The sequence below is a fragment of the Hydra vulgaris genome, chromosome 12, assembly GCF_038396675.1.
Source record: "Hydra vulgaris chromosome 12, alternate assembly HydraT2T_AEP".
Classification (NCBI taxonomy): Eukaryota; Metazoa; Cnidaria; class Hydrozoa; order Anthoathecata; family Hydridae; genus Hydra; species Hydra vulgaris.
This window is the reverse complement of record NC_088931.1, coordinates 53,263,014-53,283,923: the sequence shown is the minus strand read 5'-3', so window position 1 is coordinate 53,283,923 and position 20,910 is coordinate 53,263,014. Positions and strand designations below refer to the sequence as shown.

General features: G+C 27.1%; 2 protein-coding genes across 6 annotated transcripts in view; both read right to left on the bottom strand.

Moving 5' to 3' along the window:
* The window catches only part of LOC100213052 (protein TASOR), a 28,705-nt gene extending 19,974 nt beyond the window's left edge, over positions 1 to 8,731 (bottom strand). For all 3 annotated transcript variants that reach the window (XM_065813692.1, XM_065813693.1, XM_065813694.1), the window contains exons 1-9: positions 8,558 to 8,731; positions 7,994 to 8,136; positions 7,829 to 7,906; positions 7,588 to 7,669; positions 5,883 to 5,977; positions 5,297 to 5,434; positions 4,902 to 5,081; positions 4,758 to 4,788; positions 4,458 to 4,590 (exon numbers count right to left, since the gene is read on the bottom strand). In XM_065813692.1, coding sequence (XP_065669764.1) covers positions 4,458 to 4,590; positions 4,758 to 4,788; positions 4,902 to 5,081; positions 5,297 to 5,434; positions 5,883 to 5,977; positions 7,588 to 7,669; positions 7,829 to 7,906; positions 7,994 to 8,136; positions 8,558 to 8,684 — 1,007 coding nt within the window. In that variant the 5' untranslated portion in view covers positions 8,685 to 8,731. The remainder of the gene's footprint in view (positions 1 to 4,457; positions 4,591 to 4,757; positions 4,789 to 4,901; positions 5,082 to 5,296; positions 5,435 to 5,882; positions 5,978 to 7,587; positions 7,670 to 7,828; positions 7,907 to 7,993; positions 8,137 to 8,557) is intronic.
* Positions 8,732 to 9,462: 731 nt separating this feature from the next.
* Positions 9,463 to 20,910, bottom strand: part of LOC100197634 (acetyl-CoA carboxylase) — a 104,024-nt gene continuing 92,576 nt past the window's right edge. For all 3 annotated transcript variants that reach the window (XM_065813689.1, XM_065813691.1, XM_065813690.1), the window contains exons 55-65: positions 19,583 to 19,659; positions 19,293 to 19,416; positions 19,121 to 19,217; positions 18,904 to 19,000; positions 18,665 to 18,800; positions 15,703 to 16,002; positions 15,437 to 15,516; positions 13,964 to 14,136; positions 10,097 to 10,172; positions 9,891 to 10,021; positions 9,463 to 9,659 (exon numbers count right to left, since the gene is read on the bottom strand). In XM_065813689.1, the coding sequence (XP_065669761.1) occupies positions 9,512 to 9,659; positions 9,891 to 10,021; positions 10,097 to 10,172; positions 13,964 to 14,136; positions 15,437 to 15,516; positions 15,703 to 16,002; positions 18,665 to 18,800; positions 18,904 to 19,000; positions 19,121 to 19,217; positions 19,293 to 19,416; positions 19,583 to 19,659 (1,439 nt within the window). In that variant the 3' untranslated portion in view covers positions 9,463 to 9,511. The remainder of the gene's footprint in view (positions 9,660 to 9,890; positions 10,022 to 10,096; positions 10,173 to 13,963; positions 14,137 to 15,436; positions 15,517 to 15,702; positions 16,003 to 18,664; positions 18,801 to 18,903; positions 19,001 to 19,120; positions 19,218 to 19,292; positions 19,417 to 19,582; positions 19,660 to 20,910) is intronic.

Genomic DNA, 20,910 nt, shown 5'->3' with positions numbered 1-20,910 from the left:
ATTTTGGTATAATTAAAAATAATTATAGAATAGGACGGTGTGGAACAGACTGAACAAGACCCGTATTTTATGGGTCCAGCAAGCAATAAAATAATATAAAGTTTTATATATAAGTCTGAAATAAAATCTGAAGATATTTAACACAAGTATTTTAAAACATTTAAAATTAAAATTTAATTTCAAATGTTTAAAGAGGGCTTACACTATTTTAATTTGCAACCTTTTTTCAATCCTAAACCCAGACAAATCAACCTTGTTAAACAAGGTACTGCACATAGAAACAGGATGAGTACAATACTTCCAGAGGCTAGTGATTGACCAAAATTTTTCGGTCAGTTTTGGTATCGGTTTCGGTGGAAGTTTCAATTTGAACCAATACTGAAATTTTGGTTTCGGTACATTTTATAAATAGAGTAAGAAAAAAAATTTCTGTTAAAAAACATACTGAAAACCAAAAAAATTTGTATGACTTTAAATTTTTGTCTAATTTAGAAAAATAGTTATTTATGACAATTTCCACAAAAAATTTACCATTTCTAAATGAAACTTTAGACCTATTGTTAGCAAATTACTAAATTTTTTTATTTATTAATTAGTGATCCATCTCCTTCTTAAAAATATCAAAACTGCAAATAATCAAACCATTGCAGCGCACATAATATTTTTAACCTTGCAAAGGTTTGTTTAAAGAAAAAAAACTTGATTTAAATAGTTTAAATAAGAAGTGAACAAGAATAATATTTTGTGAATGTAAGCATTTAGTTATTTTTTTTTAGATTTTTCTATGAGTAATTTTTTTTCTTATTTGTTTAATTAATTTCTTATTATTTAAGGGGTAAACAGATTCTATCTATTGAACAGCCTCGCACCCCTTTTTCATCTATTAGGCTGGCGCAGATGTATTTTTAATCCATTGTTTCCAGTTTAGGATGTTGAATGCTGGATCTTCTTGACTCAATGCATGGGTTTTGCTTGTGTCTCTGTTTTTATAACTAGACAACTCATTCTATTATCTCATAATGAGGGTACAGCTCTAAAACTCAGTTTTATGGTTCTGAGGCCGGCTGGTAGTCAGGTTTCCCGAACTCTGTGGTAGCTCTCAGAGAGGCTGATTCCATCAACAGCTGAAAAATATCAAAGTATTAACAGTGCCGTGTTGTGCATGGATGGTGTCCCTGTTTGTACTTTTGGTGTGCATTGCAGAGGCCACATATGGAGCCCTTTGTTACGGCTTAGGGTTTAATAATAGTAATATGGCAATTGCTTGGGCTATTAAACAGTGTTCTGAGTACTATCTATGCTTTGAGTCAAGTTCTTCAACAAATTTAAAAATGAATAAAGTACCAAAAACTATAAAACACAAAAAACCATCATCAACACCAAGTTCTCAAAATCTATCATTCACTAATATTCGTGGTCTTCGAAGAACCTTTTCTTCTGCTGAGTCTTATCTCTTGCAAAGTTCACCAGACCTACTTGCTCTTTGTTAGACTAATTTGAGTTCAGCTGTCTCATCTTGCGATCATAGTGTTGATGGTTATCTTCCTTTAATTCCTAAAGATTCCAATAGTCACAGGCTTGGCCTGGGCATTTACATTCGTAAGAACTCACTCATTTGTCATGAAACTAGGTTTGAATCCACAGACTATTCTTTCATATGCTTTCGTTTAGCACCACTTCACTCATACGCCTTTCTCTTTGTTCTATATCGCTCTCCTTCATCTCAAGATTGCACTCTTTTTGATGTGATTTCTGATCATATTGACCAAGCCCTCTCTCTTTGTCCATCAGCCAATTTTGTTGTTGTTGATGACTTTAATGCTCATCACACTGAATGACTTGGCTCTAGTGTCAGTGATTCTGCAGGCAAAAGCCCACAACTTTTGCCTTTCTCAGTCCCTAACTCAAATAGTCAACTTTCCAACTTGCTTACCAGACAACCCAAATCATTTACCTTTTCTACTCAAGTTATGTCTTGTTTCTGATCCTAGTCAATGCTCAGTTTCTCCACATTCACCCTTAGGTGCTGCTGATCACAGTTTGATCTCTCTAAAACTAATATCTCATTCTTCTTCATCACTTGAATCCCCCTATTATCATACCTCTTACAACTACCCAAAGCCCGCTATTCTCAGGTCATGAAATCTCGTATGTCATCTCAAAAATTAGGCTCTCTTAACTTCTGGAGCATCCATAATAGTATCAATAATAAAGGCAAATCTGTTATTCCACCTCTCTTGTATGGTTCAGACTTTGTCACCTTGCCTAAAGACAAAGCTAAATTGTTTGCTAAGAACTTTTCATCAATATCATCTCTTGATTCCACTAGTTGCGTTCTACCTGATATTTTTAAAACGATTCAACAAGTGCTTAACAGAGTCTTGTTTTCCAGCCTGCTGGAAAGCGGCATCTGTTATCCCTATCTTCAAAAATTCTGGAAAGCGATCTGATTCATCTAACTGCAGTCCCATTAGTCTTCTTCCTATCATAAGCAAGGTTTTTGAATCTTTAATTAACAAACACTTAATTTCACATCTTGAATCTAATAACTTACTTTCTGATCATCAATATGGATTTCAATCTTCTCAGTCTACAGCTGATTTGCTAACAGTAATAACCAATAGGTTTTATCGTGCATTAGATAAAGGTGAAGAGGTTAAGGCCATCGCTCTTGATATTTCAAAAGCTTTTGATAAAGTTTGGCATGCTGGTCTTCTCCATAAGCTTCCTTCTTATGGTGTATCTGGCAACATTTTTAAAATTATTGAACCCTTCCTTCCCAATTGTAGTATAAAAGTTGTCCTTGATGGACAGCACTCTTCTTATTATTTTGTAACATCAGGGGTTCCTCAAGGTTCTATTCTTGACCCAACACTCTTTTTAATTTATATTAATGATCTTCCAGATATTCTTACATCTAAGGTGGCATTGTTTGCTGATGATACTACCATTTATTTTTGTCGTGATAAGAAACCAACACTCTCTGATTGCTTGGAGGGGGCATTTGGGCTTGAAAAAGATCTTGCTTCTGCTACAGCATGGGGCTCACAGTGGCTGGTGAACTTTAATACAGATAAAACTCAATTTTTTTCAGCCAATCGTTATCGCAATAATTTAGATCTTCCTATATTTATGAATGGTAATGTACTCCATGAGTCATCCACTCTTCATCTTCTAGGATTAACTCTTACTTCCAATCTTTCTTGGAAACCATATATCGAATCAGTTGCAAAATTAGCATCTGCTAAGGTTGCAACTCTTTATCAAGCTCGACACTTTCTTACTTCAGATTCTATTCTCTATCTCTATAAATCTCAAATCCGGCCTTGTATAGAATACTGTTGCTATATCTGGGGCGGATCTTCTAAAGATGCCCTTTCTCTTTTAGACAAGGTGCAAAAACACATTGTAAACATAGTTGGACCTGCTCTTACAACCAACCTCCAACCATTATCACATCATCGTAATGTTGCTTTTCTTTCTCTTTTCTACAAATACTATAATAGGCGCTGCTCTAAAGAGCCTCTTGTGCCATCTACTAAAATTCATTCTTGTGTTACTCGTTATTCAATCAAGTCTCATCTTTTTTCTATGACTGTTCCTAAGTGCTCCAAAAACTCTTTTGTCTAGTTTTTTTCCTTGAATATCAGTTCTTTGGAATTCGCTTCATTCATCTTGCTTTCCTGATTCATATAATTTGCAATACTTCAAGTCATCTGTCAATCGTTATCTTGCTCTACAATCTTCATCTTTTCTCTTCCAGTAACTTCCAACTCTAATTAGTGGTTGCTTGCAGCTTTGTTGGAAGCAAAGATGTTTAAAAAAAAAAAAAATTTACTAATGACTGTAAATTTATTATTATTATATAAGGGGTCATCCATAATTTACTTCATGCACTTTTGGACTGTTTTTAAATTGGACACCCCCTTTTCTTAGAGCATGATGTATTTATGAACAAATCCTACATGGAAAGAAGTTGTCAAAAAAATAAACAGCAAATGTAAAAAAGCAACAAATCTAAATACACAACTTATGTAAAATTGCATTTTTAGATAATATTTTTTAATGCTATTAATTTTCTTAGTCAAAATATTTGGTTTTGGTTTTAGTAAAATTTAGTTAAAATTTCAGTTTTTAGTATTGAAATAGTATACCCAAGATTTTGGTTAACTTTGGTTTGGGTGTATTTCCTGTTTCAGTCAATCACTACCAGAGGCATAGGACAAACCTCAAACTTCTTGATCGCTGAGTGTTCTATCATTAGTCTCTTACCACATTACCATGACAATATATTAAATCAAAATTATATTAACAAAATATATTTAAAAACATTTTTCTATGCCTGGTTTTATTATAATATCATTTTCTGATTTCTAATTTTCTTTTATAAAAGCTTATCTGTTTTTAAATATCTAGAAAGGAAAAAAAAAAAATATTTGTTTATATAAAGATCATACACTGGTAATGGAGATAATTGTGATTGCTTTTCATTATACATGCCGAGTTGTACATCAGCAAGAAAATGCTCTTTTAAGTAGCAACAACCAGACCAGATGTACTTAATATTCTTAAAGTTTTCAAAAGGATTCTCTACAATAAAATCAAAAAAATTTAAATTATTTCAAAAAACATTTAAACTTTAAAAAAAAACAACTAGATAACTAGATAAAATCCACAAAAGTAATTAAAAAGAAGTAACTAAAGATGAAATAAGAAATAACTTGAAGAAATAAAAAAAATGCAGGAACAATCTTTACCTGTAGTTTGAACACCATCAAAAGCTTGATTCTGAAATATATTGTAACATATTTGATTTAATTATGTATGAAGTTTATTACCATGCCAACAGATAATAGTATTAATTACAACAGGTACTTCATAACAAAATTTTAAAATAATACCTGATTAGTGTTAGAGTCACTGCGGAAAAGTCTTACAGGGGTCATAACAGTAGCTTTTAGTTTTCGTTTGGCTTCAAATGTCAAGACTGCAAAAGGCAAGCACTGGCGTGGTCGCTTTGAATAAATAGCTGCATCATCATCATTGCTTATATTGTCTAGATTTATTTCATAAAAGTATATCTAAATCGAAAAAAAAAATAATAATAATTAGATTTTTAAATTATAAATGATTTACAAAAAAATATCAAATATAAAAACATATCAATCTATTTACAAAAGCAGTTTTTATATATATAACAGTAGATATAGAACAGTTTATATATATAATATAGTAGAATAAAAAACAGTAGATTTATATACAAAAATTGACTTCTTAAATGATTAAAAATAATAACCTGAGAAGATTCAAATATTTCAGACAAAATTCTTTTTTTTCCTCTTTGGAAACCTTTAGAGATATGACCATCAAAATCAGGAGTTGGCTCAAGCTGATCTTCACTATTTTTTTGATCATCTACTAATCGCAGACGTCCCTATATTTGGACAAAACAGAAATATTTTTACATTTTATAATGTAGATTCACACTGGGGGATATAAATTATGATAAAAAAACAAACAATTAAGATAAAAATGTTCTACTAGGGATGGTATTAACATCCCTAGTAGAACCAGGTTGGTATCTCTGTTAGTACCATTTTCAACTTGTTTTTCAAAACAGAAGCCTTTAGCATTCAGAAAATTTTAATTTTTAAAGCATATTTAAAATTGTTAAACAGTAAACTTCTGATTGTATTATATCTTTTTTTTTTAATTTTTGTCTAAAACATAAAATTTAGTAAAAAGCAGTTTGTTTTTGGTACCCCACTCTCTCTTATTTTAAAACAAAAAATAAAATACTGCATAAAATGATATCTCTCCATTATACCTTATAAGAGAGATAAATACTATAAACAAAGATAAAACAAAGTATATATATATACCATCAATACTTTAAACACAATAACTGTAGACTGTGGATAGTCATCAATAGCGGCTCTACGACTTATGATATCTGCACACCGACACAAGTATACACCTGAAATATATATCAACAAAAAACATTTTAAAACTTAATGCTGTTATATATGAAAATAATGTATAAAAATAAAAGACTTATTTGCAAAAACTATTATATATATTGGTATTTTAGGTTACTATCTTGTGTGAGAGATATACCGAATAGTCATGACAATGAGATACTTTATTGTTTAATATATTGTAATATAAGACCTTAAATATATTTTGTGACCTCAAAAAAAAACAACAATAACAACAAAACAATACAGCATAATTTTTTTTTTTTAAATGGTCATAAAACTCAATATTTTGTTAATCATTTTTATATTCTATTTTTGTTCATGAAAAAAAAAAAAATTTTTTTAAAATAAATTATCAATTGCTATTATTATAAATAGGAGAAAAAAATTAACTTTTTTTTTTTAAACAACTTCGCTTCCAACAAGGCAAGGCAGCCACTAGTTAAAGTTGGAAGTTACTGAAAGAAAAAAGATGAACTACTAAAACTTAACAAAACTGCAGAAGTGGTAAATATTGACTTAGAATTTTACTTTATTTAATAAAGTAGTAAGTGACAGTTATTCTAATTAACTGATAATTAAAATTGACTCTTCTAATTTTTTTGTTTTAAATAATAAATACTTAATGCATTTAGTTTGTTCATAAATGATGGCATGCTAAATTTAATTTTTGTATAGAAGTAGGAGATCATTTGCTTTCTTGCACTGAGATTTTATTAAATGTAAAGCCCTGTAATACTCTTAAAACCTCTGTACAAGAGAGCCAGTGATCTTATACTTTTATCTAAAAGGTCAATTTAGTGGGAAGTTGTTTATGGATGAGCCCTTACAAAATTTCACTAAAGCATTTTCCCTCTTTTTAAAGTATTAAATTTGACTTAATATTTTTTGTGTTAAGTTGTTTTTAACTTTTTATTTCTTCATGTTTCAAAAAATATTCCATTATCTTATTTAAATTAAATGTTTTAATTGTATATATGCTAAGAAAATATATTTAAATGGCAAAAATGATTAATTATGCTAATACTAAAACTCAACCATTAATTACGTATGAGACATTCATTAATTTGGTATTTTAACATTAAGTTGTAACTTTATAAATGAAAAAACTTATTTCTGACTTTGATAAAGGTAAAATAATTCAATGGACAAATGAAGATTGTGATAATGAATTAAATATTTATGAAGAACTTGGATGGGCAAATCAACAGTTCAAAGAATTTTTATCTGAAACAATAATTTGTAGAAATTAAGGTTCTGAAATAACAGATAAATGGATAAGTCTCTTTTGTGCTACAATATGATAATCCGAAAAAAATCTGGAGAAAAAAAAGTGAAGCATATAAAGCATAACAGTAAAACCAAAAATTCATGCTTTTGAGTGCATTTGCTGCTCATGGAGTGGTAAACCTGTACAAAGTTAAAGGAACATCGATCAACATAAGTACCATTATATTTTAATGCACAAATCGTGCAAAAACCGAGTATAACACGTTTATTTCAAGACAGAAATTATATTTTTCATTAAGACATGATACAAAACATATAACAAAAAAATTTTAAAGTAAAAGAAAATAACATGTTTTTCAGCAAAAACACATAAGCTTACCATATCTATGGTCTCCAATCAAACCTGTAGTTGAATTATGTGCACTTATTGTTGATAAACCATTTTCACAAATAGCTTTGGCCTAAAAATCAAAATTCTGATTACGAAAAAATAATTTGAATTATAAGATTTGCTGAAAAATATAATTATCCAGTAAACTAAATGGACTGTGTCTAGTACAGTAAATTCATTATATTATTTATAAATAAAATAAATTTATCGTTTTGGAAAATTTAAATACCTCCTCTTGATTATATAAACGCAAGTAGGCAAATCCAGTTTTAATTTCTTTACCCATTTCCTTTCTTTTTGTCTTGAACTATATAAAAGAAATTAAAAGAACTATAAATAGAAAAAAAGAATCATTTAAAATTAAACTCTTTCATTTTAACATTAAACTTTTTACCTCTTCTTCTAACTTTTCATTGTTGACTAATTGACAGCTTTTGAACTCGAATGTGTAAGACTGAGGATCCCATAAAGAATTATGAAACGCATTTATAACCTCTTTACATTCGCGACTATCCAGAGAAGTGGGTTGAAAAAGTTCTGTAAAAAACTAAATAATTAATAAAAACAGAAAGCTGTTGTTGTTGAGAATTGTTGTCATTTATTGTTGTCAACACCAATTGCTGTCATTTTATAATTGTATATATAATTGTTATCATTTATTGTTGTTGTTACAGTTGACAATTGCTGCTTAAAAATTGAAAAATTGAAATATATATTTTACCGTGTTTATTTTTTTTTTAATATTACGAAACAATAATGGTATTAAAAAAAAATAAAACAATTTCAACACTGACTTAAAATTTTTAACCGAACTTTTTTTAATCGAACTCTGTATTTAATGGTGTTAACTTATTTCTTTAAGAATAGATATTTCTGATAAACATTTAAAAACAGATATTTTTGATAAAGGTATGATCAATTCCAAGATAAAAATGAATCTTTTCAAAAAAATGACAACCTTTAAGCCCTGTTCGCTTAGGAATAGTGAACGAATTCATTGAGGGTGGAGGTGAACATCTTGGCGGAGGGGAGCTGCACACACTTTTTTGTTTTGTACTCTCCTCTGTGTTACTAGTAACTACCATATTATTTCTTGTCTGTAAAATAAATTTAAAAAATAATGAACTGATTTATAAAAAAACAAACATTGAAAAAAATTTTTATTGTCAGCATCTAAATAAGTAAGTTTTATTGGTCAACATCTAAACAAGCATGTTTTATTAGTCAACACCTAAATTGATAAAAACTTATCATTAAACTAAAATTAATATAAAAAAATAAATATAGCAAAATTAATAAACTAATTTAAAAAAAAATATTCAGAAAAAAAGGTATAATTTAAATCACTTAAACTTTATTATTTTAACACTTATTTTTTTATATTTTAACATCTTTATTACTTCAAAATAAAGAAATATTAAAATAAATATAAAACTAAAATTGGACTAAAATTTGCTGAAGATTGACAAAAAGTAATACACTAGAAATGAAAAACAAATAAAAATGATTAAAAAAAATATTGAAAAAATATTAAACAAAGGAAAATATTTTTACATGAAATATATATATATATATATATATATATATATATATATATATATATATATATATATATATATATATATATATATATATATATATATATATATATATATATATATATATATATATATATATATATATATATATATATATATATGTATATATATGTACCCACCAAAATCACAAATACTCATAAATTTTTTATGCTCCTAAAATCTCAAATAACATTTTCTAAAAAATATTTCATAAAATTAGAAAAAAAATTTAATTGAAATTCATTTTTTTGTAAAATTTAACTGGAACGTAATGACTAAAAAATAATTAAAAAATAAAAATTTAATTTGTTTAATTTCCTAAATACATTATACATCTACGTTTCAGCATCCTGTGGAGTTCTTTCGTCACAATGACTTAACGCATCTAAAACACGAGATAACTCGTTACGCTTTCCAGGATTAAACTGTTGAGTTATATGAACAATTGTGTCCATGGCAATATCAGGGTTGTTGTCAAGGATGCTACAATAACATTATATAGAAAGAAAAATAATAATTTTTGTTACCATCTTTTTATTATTTCAAATTTACTAATTTACTTTAAGTTAATTAAAAGAATTTACTTATGAAAATAAATTTTGAAAACGCTTTTGAAAAATAGTAACACTATAACATAAAACTTTTTTTTACTGAATATAAAAATATTTTGTTTTTAGCTAAGATAGCTATAACAAATACATAAATACAATTTACCATTTTATATTTTTTAGTGCAACATCCCGCTTTAACCACTTTCCATACTCATAAATAACAGAGCCTTGATTTTTCAACAAGTCAGCTTCAATCCATTTAGTTACAAACTCATTATCTTCCCACAGGTAAGACTTTAAGCATTTAAAACAACAAAATATAGATTATGCTCTATAGTAAAAAATATAACATAAAAGCAAAATGTTTACCTTTACTGACCCATTTTCTTCTAAAAATAATCTCTGAATTACTGTTTCTACATGGGCTTTTGTTAACTCGTTGATACTAAGGGAAAAAAAAATTATATATGATGATTTCTCATAAAATATTTACAAATATCTGAATTGGTGATGAAACCAAAAATACTTGATAACAAACATGTATTGAAGTAAAGCAAACAATAAATATTAAAAGGTTTTTTTTAAAAATATTCAATTCACCTCCCCAAGGCCGAGAAGGTCACTACAGACAAGGAGGCTACTTAATTGTGGTTATATCCCTCTCTCAACTCTATAACTCCAAAATACAAACCTTGACGAACAAGGCTGCTGTGCGTAAAAACAAGTTGAGCAGGGTACTACCAGGGATGTGGTGGTTAGGCAGGTCCATTTTTAGGGGTCGGAAAAACTATAACTTTGCCACTTTATTTTCCCATTCTATGTTGATATACACGACTATCCAAAAAAAGTTTTAAAAATATTTCAATTTTCCTGACCTCCCTGAGGGTTTGAATATTTTTAAAAAAGTCATTTTTGACCAATTATATGTTAAATTGCTTAATTAGAACTAGGATCAACAAAACTAATAGATTTTTTTTGTGTGAGCTGGCTCTTCTATTAGGAAGGTTCGTATAAAATTTGAGCTCACAATTATTTCAAAAAAATTTTGAAATTTTTGAAATAATTTTAAAATTGAGAAATTTTAAAATTATTTTAACTAATTTTTATAACTTAAATAATTTTTGAAAATTGAGAAATTTTAAAGCTTAAAATTTGAGCTTTAAAATTTCTCAAGATAAAACATTTTGAAATATGATCTGGTTTCTTTTAAAAACCTGGTTTTTACTATGTTTTTAATTGTATATTTATCTAAATACTCTTAAATATTCATTAAAAAACTTAATAAAATTTGCATTTAAGAAGTTTGTTAAATAAGGAATCTAAATATTGTACTTAATAAAAATAAAAAATAAAAGTAAACTGTTGCAAATGTATAAGACTTTGACTAAAGGTTTAACAAACACTTTTTGTAAATAATATACATAAAAAATTCAGTTAAATTTTTCTTATAAAAAGTTAAACTTTTCTTACAATTTATTAAGTATTTTTTTGGACCAGTTACATTTATAAAATGGAAGATTAACTCTGTGTTCCTTCAAAACCTGTAAAATATCTTGTAACTTTTCCTCTTTAATTATTGAATCGATAAAGTCTTCTACCAATTTAATAGCTCATTCACAGCAGTCATTGACACAGACTAATTTTTTTTACAAACCTTTGCATATTTTTATAATCAGAATCATGAGTCCAAAAATCAGGTGGACTTTCTAACCACTTTGATAAGTAATGAACTATTTTAAATATTTGCCAAGAATTTTGATCAACATAATCATTAAGTTCTGAATTTTCATTTATTTCTACAGGCTTTCAGATTTTTCTACAGATTTCAGGTAAATTTGTTTTTAACAACTATTTCTTTAACTTTATTGTCAAGACTTTTATCAAATAAACAAAAGACAATTGTTTCTTCAGAAAGATAATAACTGTGTCTAAGATAGCTTGAAATAAAAGCTTGAGGAACATCAGCATCAAAATCTTTCATATTTATCGTCTCTTTAACCGTACACAAATTATTATGAGCAGCAGAAATAATTTGACTTGATTGAAGAAAGTTTTTTGCATGAACTGAAGCTAAATATATTGCAGCCTTTGAAAATACTGTTTCTTCCTCTAGGGTTAAAAACTTTATGATCGGTTGAGTAAGCTACATTGCCAAAATGTATAAAGCGTCTGCCATAAATCTAGCTTCATGTTCAGCATCTGGTTTGTGTATAATAAATCCAGGAACTGCCTCCCTTTTTTCCAGAAAAACAATGACATATTGACACAGATGTTTATAATCATTTCTGCGGAAAGTATGAAGTTCCAAAGCTTTTTTGCAAAAAGATAAACTTTTTTTAGCCATATCTTCTAATAGAGTTCCACTAACAACCAATATCGCACCATGGAAACTTTGATAACTGATCCATATTTTTTTGAACATTTTCATAATGCATTGGCCAAGCAGCTTTGAATCTTGTATAAATAGATTTTGATGGACCTTTGCTTTCTGTTTTAGTGATTGCATTTATTGCATGTAAAATATATTGTTCTTGAGAATGCTTCTACAAAGAAGTCTTAACAGAGGTTGATTTAAAAGTTTTTTCTAAAATACTTATACAACCCTTATTACAACCAGTGTTAAATGCTGTTGTGTCAGCACAAATTTCAATTATAAAGCTTTCAATTCCAAACTTTTTTATAACATTAAAACATGCAAATGCTTGATCATATCCTCTCCCCGATTGACATTCAACTATGCCTAGCAGCTCATCCTGCTGTTTTCCATTTGTATTTAAATCCCAGTCTGGACTTGTAACAACAATAGCTAGATGTTTGTTTACTTCAGAAATATAGTCTTCATTTAAAGCTGTAACTTTTTTTGTATCAATGTACAAAATTGAATTACTATTTTTACATTTTTATTTTATTTTTTCCTTAATTATGATTCACTTATATATAAATCTTTTATTATTTTTTCTACTTTTGTCTTTCAAAGTTTTTCTACATTAAGATTGATATTTCCACATCTTAAAAATAATGCTTATAATCCTGTCTTGATATTTTTTGATATTTTTTGTCAGTTTCTTGTGATGATTTATTAATTTGGAAACGCCTTCCCTAAAATAATTTAATAAATTTTCATTTGTCATTTAGCTTAAATTTTTATATCAATAACATTACTTATATAATAAACTATGAACATTATTCAAATCAATAGTTACCTAATACTTCTGCAACTAATGTGTGGTATACCACCCATAAGCCACAACTTTCTAAGAGCAGAAACAACACATTTGGGCTGACATGTTTTATCATTACACAGCAGCTCGTGAATTATATCTTGAGGGCAGGAAATAATTTCAGTGTGTTTTTATTTATTTTTTTTGAAATTTAATAATCTGCAGCAGTGATAAAAAATATCTTAAAATGTCGCCTTTTATAGGCAAAGTTCTGCAATCAATTTCGTAGGTTTGTCCTAACAAAAATATTTCAGTATTTGAACGTGTTGATATTGCCGTGTTAATATTGCCGTATTGATAATTTTAAATTTAAAAAGTTGCAAACGCAGCGCAGTTTCATAAAATTTATTATTACGCGCTGTGGTTATAACTTTGCATTGGTACGGTAGTGCAAATTAAAAAAAAAAAAAATTCCCGAAAAATGTACAAAATATAAAATATTCAAACCCCTAGGGAGGTAAGGAAATTAAAAATTTTTCAAAAATTTTTTCAGGAAAAGTATTGTATGACAAAAATAAGTTGGCAAAGTTGTAGTTTTTCCAACCCTTAAAAATGGACCTGCCTAGTGGTGGGGATCAAACTCGGAACCTCTTGCTCTACTACTACACCACTACCACAAAGTAAACTAAAAATAAAATAACTAATATAAAATGATTATTATTATTATTAGGCTAAAAAATCTTGAATCTTGTAAAAAAAATCATTATGTAATAGAGATGGAAAATGAAACAACTAATTTCATAATTAAAGACGTGTTGAAATATAAATTGTCAAATTAAAAATATGTTCAAAAATATGTTAAAACATATTTTATTGAAATGTTATAGAATTTTTTGGATTATCTTGTGACATTTATTGACACTTTTCACACTGCTTAAACATCAAACATGTTATAGTGTTACAAATAAATTTTAAAAATGTTTTTACAGTTTCTGTTGATATTAAGTGAGGTTTTTTTTAGAATTAAAAACATGTGGCCCTATATCAAAGCTAATTTTACACAAACAAAATTTACCAATCGCTCATTTGCTCAGCAAATATTTTCTTAATTCTTTGTTGCAGTAAAAGCCTCTTAAATCTCCAGTAAAGAAAAGTGCGTGCATTCTCCCACTTAATAATCCCATGTATAACACCTTTGTCATGCATTCTTCCAGCTGTATCATGAAGATCAGCAAATGTTAAAGCAATCTAACAAATGTAAAAGAATAAACCATTATAGTGAAGAAACATATAAACTGTCTATGTTTGTATGTTATTATAAGTGCTTATATATTTTACTAATATATATACATTAAAAAAATTTTATTTTCTGAAATTTAATCAAATAGCAAACAGCGTAAAAATAACAAGCCTTCATTAAACTATATTAAATATTTACTGCATAAAAATGACAGGTCATTTGGTTGTGTTCAACATGATACACAACACAAATGTGATATGCCCAGTGATTAACAAGGTTGTATTTTAAAAACCCAGAAAAGATTTGGTAAAAAAAAATCCGGAACTTATCTTTTTTATATTTATCTCGATATAACTTTAGGCTGATGGCTTTCTCATTTTTTTCAAAACTTTTCTTATTTTATATATGGGTATTGATTGAAAATGTTAAAAAACAAATGAATTGCAAAAAGTATATATTTAAATTTGTATTTATGTAAAGTTTTTTTGGAATTTGGAAAAACTGAAAGTTTAAGAAAATATCTGGAATTCCAAATAAGTCCAGAAAAAAATAATTCCTGTATTAGACTGAGTTAGACAACATAAAAATGATTGAATACAAGTGCTTGATCCTGTTTTCCTGCCTTCCTGAAAATAGCACTTGTTGTTTCTAGTTAAGAGCTCTGAAGGTTATTTAACAATCATCTTAACAATCACTTATTTAACAATCACTTATTTAACAATCACTTTTAATCATTTTAACTGTTTTCTAACTATAATTAGTAAGGTCTTTTTTAATCTTCTAACTATAATTAGTAAGGTCATTAAGTAAGAAACATCATCTTTAGTCATGAATAACTTTCAACTAAAAATCTACATAGATTTTACTAACCTAGAAAAATTGGTTTCTTTCAAAAAGAAACCAATCTTTTAGGAAAAGTTTGTAAAAAGTCGTAGATAATTAACGATTAAACTTTACTGATTAAAATTAATGATTAAACTCCTAAAATCTAAAAAAAATAAATAAAAATAAAACAAACAAAACAGGACAATGTCATTAAAAACTTGCATACAAAAGCTTTCAGAGGTAAACTAGATTGATAAAATAAAAATTCCATGTTTACTTTTACAACATAAAGTTGCGTACACTAAGTACATAAAAACATTTTGTGTTTTATCAATTTTTTTTTAAATACAAATATAAGATCTAAATTTTATTACCTTATTAATCTTATTATTATTATTAAGCTCTAAATTTTTTACCTTATGAATCTTTTTAAAAATATAACTGAAAAACTATTAATAAAGAAATTCGTGTGTGTTTATGTACCTTATGATAAACAGGATTCAGTTCTCTCCTTCTTTCATTTAACTTTTCTTCAAGTAATTTTCTTTCCACAGTTGTTAAATCTTAAATGTAAACCAGGCTCTTAAAAATTTTAAAATAATATAATTTTTTTATTTTATTTATATTGGATTATTATTTTATTGGTGTTAATGAGTTTATGAGGTTGATTAGGAAGTTGAAAAGTTTAAGATGTAAGAATAACTAATCAATTATTTCAAAAACCATTAATAAACAAAATATTTAGTTACCTGTTGCTGCAAGTTTAGAAGATAATGAAGCATATGTATCATCAAGTCGTCGCATAACTTTCATAATATCTTTGTCTTTAAATTTAATTTCACATGTTCCAGATGGTTCAAGTACACCCCCACGTGATTCAACATCAGCGTACATTTCCATATGATCTGGATTAATAGAAGGATCTACCACAACCCATGCTCCACCACGAAGTTCCCCGCAAGGTGGAATGTAAATAATTACTGGTTGCTTATATTTACGTAAAGCATCAACTATGTAAGATCCGTACTTTAATATCTGGTCATACATATCTAAAAAATAGTCATGCACTTTTAAAATTTATACAGATCATACATATCCAGAAAAATTGTTTTTACTGTTTATATCTTATTAAATTTTCAGGATTTGATTGACTTTTGACAAAATTCAAGCATTACTTTAGCAGGCAGTATTTGATCTGTGGTTAAACTCTACAAACTAGTAGTGGCAACAAGTCATTTTACATTGCTATTATTTTATCACATGGCAATTTACTATGGCTTGTTGTAAAAAAAACCTGGATGCAAGAAACAGAAAAATCTTCAGCATGGTAACAAATTGTAAATATGCAGTTTTTAAACTGTCTGTCACAGAAGTCAGAAAAATAATGAATGTTTGTAACTGTAGACCTTAATTTTAATATGATTGATAAATCCAACATCGTAGAAGCTTAGTTTTAATATGATTGATAAATCCAACATCATAGTTTAAATCGCTTGAAATTATGCAAAAAAAGATGATTATTTCTCTTTTATTGAATGAAGAAAATATTAAATGGTAACCTTGTATCTCACCTTTGACTATAAGAGTGCAATATTCTGAGAAATCTGTCTCAAACAACCCTAACCCTTTTTTCATAAATGCATATTTTATGTGTGAACTGGGGCAAGTGTAACCTTACATAAATGCAATTTTATACAGTTGCTAAAAGTAAATTTTTAGGCCTGAGTATGTATGTCCACCAACACAATTTTCAAAAAAATATATTAGCCCAAACTTACATAAAAGCTTTTTGTGACAAGCAATGCAAAAATTTGAATAAAAACTGCATAAGTGCAAACTGCCACAAGTTTGTCAAACGGTTTTAACTTTAGATCCTCTTTAGATGCACATTGAACTAAAAGGCATGTGTAAAAGAAAGTGAAACTTGTGGTTTATGTGCTGCAATACAAAACTTAGTAATTATATGTTAGTCACAGTGTAAAAACATTTGAACTCAGAGAAAAAATGTGAAAAGGGTTTTAAAAGAAAGTTAGCATTCCAAACTAAAAAATTGGAATATGCATATATTAACATTCATTGAATATGCATATATTAACATTCATTGAATATGCATACATTAACATTCATTGAATATGCATACATTAACATTCATTGAATATGCATACATTAACATTCATTGAATATGCATACATTACCATTCATTGAATATGCATACATTAACATTCATTGAATATGCATACATTAACAGCAAAACATATACAAAGGAATCAATAAAATTGTTATATCAGACTGATGGAATTCAAGAAGCAGTCAACAAACAACTAGAGACGGAGCTATAATAGCGAGCACATTAAACAAATATTTTGTTTCAACATTCCCGAAGGAAAATTCTACAAAAATCCCAAAATTTAGTGATAAATTTAATTTTGAATGCCCAAATCCAAACTTTACAGAGGCAGAAGCTCATATCGACAATGGTTTTTGAACAGCTGTGAGACCTATCTCATCAACATTATATATGTTTTGTGGCTGAAACTTGTATCGCAGACGAACATATTTTAGATTGGTAAAAAATTCTCTGACTGTATAACAATTAAAAGCAGTTGCATTTATAAAGATGTTTACTTATTAGAATCTTCCTTATTAACAAACACACACAGATATACATATATATATATATTATATATATATATATATATATATATATATATATATATATATATATATATATATATATATATATATATACATACATATATATATATATATATATATATATATATATATATATATATATATATATATATATATATATATATATATATATATATATATATATATATATATATATATACACAATTATATTATATAAAAGTTTATATATTATATACTATATAAAAGAGGACAAAAAAAAAAACAACACAAAATAGTACAAAATCTTCATTTTAAGGCTATATTTTGAAAGAAAAAAATATATTTAAAAACAATATGACATATTGTACATGTTACTTTATTGGTTAAACATTTTGTGTGTGTGTGTATATGCACCTTTGATCATAGGATCAAAGGTGCATAAACGCATTAGGATCAAGGGTGCTGACCCGCTCCATTTTTACAAAAATTCTTTTTTTGTCATATCAGATGCTTCTATAGCATACCAAAAGCAACCATACAAGAGGTGAATAGTTTAGTTACAAAATGACATAAGCAAAATTATTCAACTCAAAAAAATATTAAAGATGTAAGGTTCCTTGTAAAAATAAAAAAATTACTTTCTGTTGTCAAAATCAATCTCTTTAGAAATAAATTTAATAGTGATCTATTCTCTAAACAAAACACGACTAATTTTGAAGATACAATATTTATAACACACTGGTTATCAGCCATCTTTAATAAGTTATGTAAGTATTGAGATAACACTATAGGATCAAAGGTGCTTACGGATCAAGTTCTCCCCTATATATATATATATATACATACATATATATATATATATATATATATATATATATATATATATATATATATATATATATATATATATATATATATATATATATATATATATATATATATATATATATATATATATATATGTATATATATATATATATATGTATATGTATATGTATATATATATGTTTCTTAAATTAAATAAATGTTTACAAGTTTCAGAAATTTTTTTTTTTCCTCAGTAAATGTTCTTATTACCTTTCATTCCACCAGAGAAGCCTCTCCAATTAGCTATTATTAAAAGTGGTAGCTCTTCTTGATTAAAATCGTTAATAGCTTGCGCTGTTTTAAATGATGAATCAGGATACCATACTTGTCCTGGCTGTACTACAGTCTAAATTTTTTTAAATTAAAAATAATATTTCAGAAAATTATTCAGAAAAAAAAATTATATATTTCGTAAAAATTATTTAAATGTAAAAGTTAAATTTACTAACTTTGGTTTCTGAAGTAGGATCTGCAGGATCAGGAGGAATGGTAGTCTCAATAGGAAGTATTTCAGGCATTATTATACCAAGCGGTATTCCACCAAGTCTAAATGATACAAACTGTATTCATAATATTCATGAGAATTATTGATGCTTTTTATCCTTTATTCATTTTTGATGGCTTTAACATATCGTACATAAAAGTTTAGATAAATTTATCATGTACCTTCCTCTGCCACATATTACACTCTGAGCCCATCCTCCTAACACTTCAATGAAAGAACCTTGATCAAACAAACCACTTTCCCAAGCTATTTTATCACCTATAAAAAAATTACAAAACTTAAAAAAAGTTACCTTATGCTTTTCCAAATAATAAATACTTCTTTAATATTTACCTGCTTGATGTTGCCTGCCCGCAATTAAGTATCTTGGATTGTATGGAGATTTTGTTGGTGTAAATGTAATAGTGCGATCTACTGGGTCTGTAGTAGAAATTATAGGCAGTGATGAACCTTTTAGCTATGAAAAAACTCTTACAAAATTTATTTTTTAGACTTTAATGACACATTTCATTAACACTATTTTATTATTGTTGACAGTAACAGCATAACTAAAAGCTATACATTAAAAGCTATAGCTAACATTTTAAGTATAATTAATAACAGTTACAAACATAACTTCATACCTTAGGAACAAATGACAGCCATTTAATTATCTCATATATACCACTGAAATCATCATTAACAACCAAATGACTGACACCTGAATTTATCATTTTAATAAATGAGTTTTTGTAACAATATTTTTATTTGTATACGAAATTGATACATGAATATAAAATATGAGGATTATTTTTTCTTTTAAATTTTGAAATTTTGAAACTGTTTACAATCCTGATTTGTTAATTCCAGAAGATGCTTCTAAATTGGAATAAAAAAAGCAGTTATTATAACTACTTTTTATATCTAAGCAGGCAGCCCCACCATTCAAACTGAGCAAAGGAGTCGAAAAAGTAATAGCCAAGATAATTTTAACAAATGGAGTTTTACGAAGTCAACTTAATATATTTTGTTAAATATCCCAACCTGTAAACAAGACTAATTGAGAGCCAAACAAAAGTGGTTTAAATCAATTAATGTAGTGAACTGAAACGGTATGGTGTAAGGTAACTTCAATGGGTCTTATTGGTTCAAAATTTTAACTATTTAGTCAACAATCTTATTAGTCAACCTAAAACTCTTAGTCAACTTATTTATAACGGTGGTTCAAAAAACATCATTTTTGAAAAATATCTGTAGCTCGCACCTTAATGTGTTCTATACAATAAAATAACACTGGATTTAAAATTTTTTTTGAATAAAAGCTACTTTTAAGGGGTTCCTAAAGATCCTTGATTCAATGGGTCCCTAATATTATTATAAAAATTTTTTTTTAAAGTATGTCTTGTTGGGTGAAGCGAAATGAAGCAAAATTAAATAAAAATTTAAAAATAATCCTCATTTTATAAAAAAAAAACATTGAGAAAACAATTATAATTTAAAAATTTTGAAAAAGTGCATATTTTTTATTTTTATTTAAAAAAGTTCATTTTCTAGGCAACAAAATCCAAAGTAATAACGTGTATACAAAATTATTTTTAAATTTTTATATAATTTCACTTCATTTGAGACCCAACAAGATATACTTTTGAAAAACATTTTTTAATTAATATTAGGGACCCATTAAATGTTCAAGGGTCTTGAGGCACCCCTAAAAATATTTTTATTCAAAAAAACTTTTAAATCCAGTGTTATTTTATCATATAGTACAATTTAGTAATTTAATATTATCAGCATCATAAGTTTTTCTTTACATATGTACAAGAAGTGATCTAAAAAAAAAGACACTTTTGAATTAACAAAAATTATACCCAAATTAACATCCTTATACCCAAATTAACATTCAATTAAAATTCTTAAAAAGTTATTAATTACTAAGTAAACATAACAAGTACCCTAATTAACCCAGTATAGT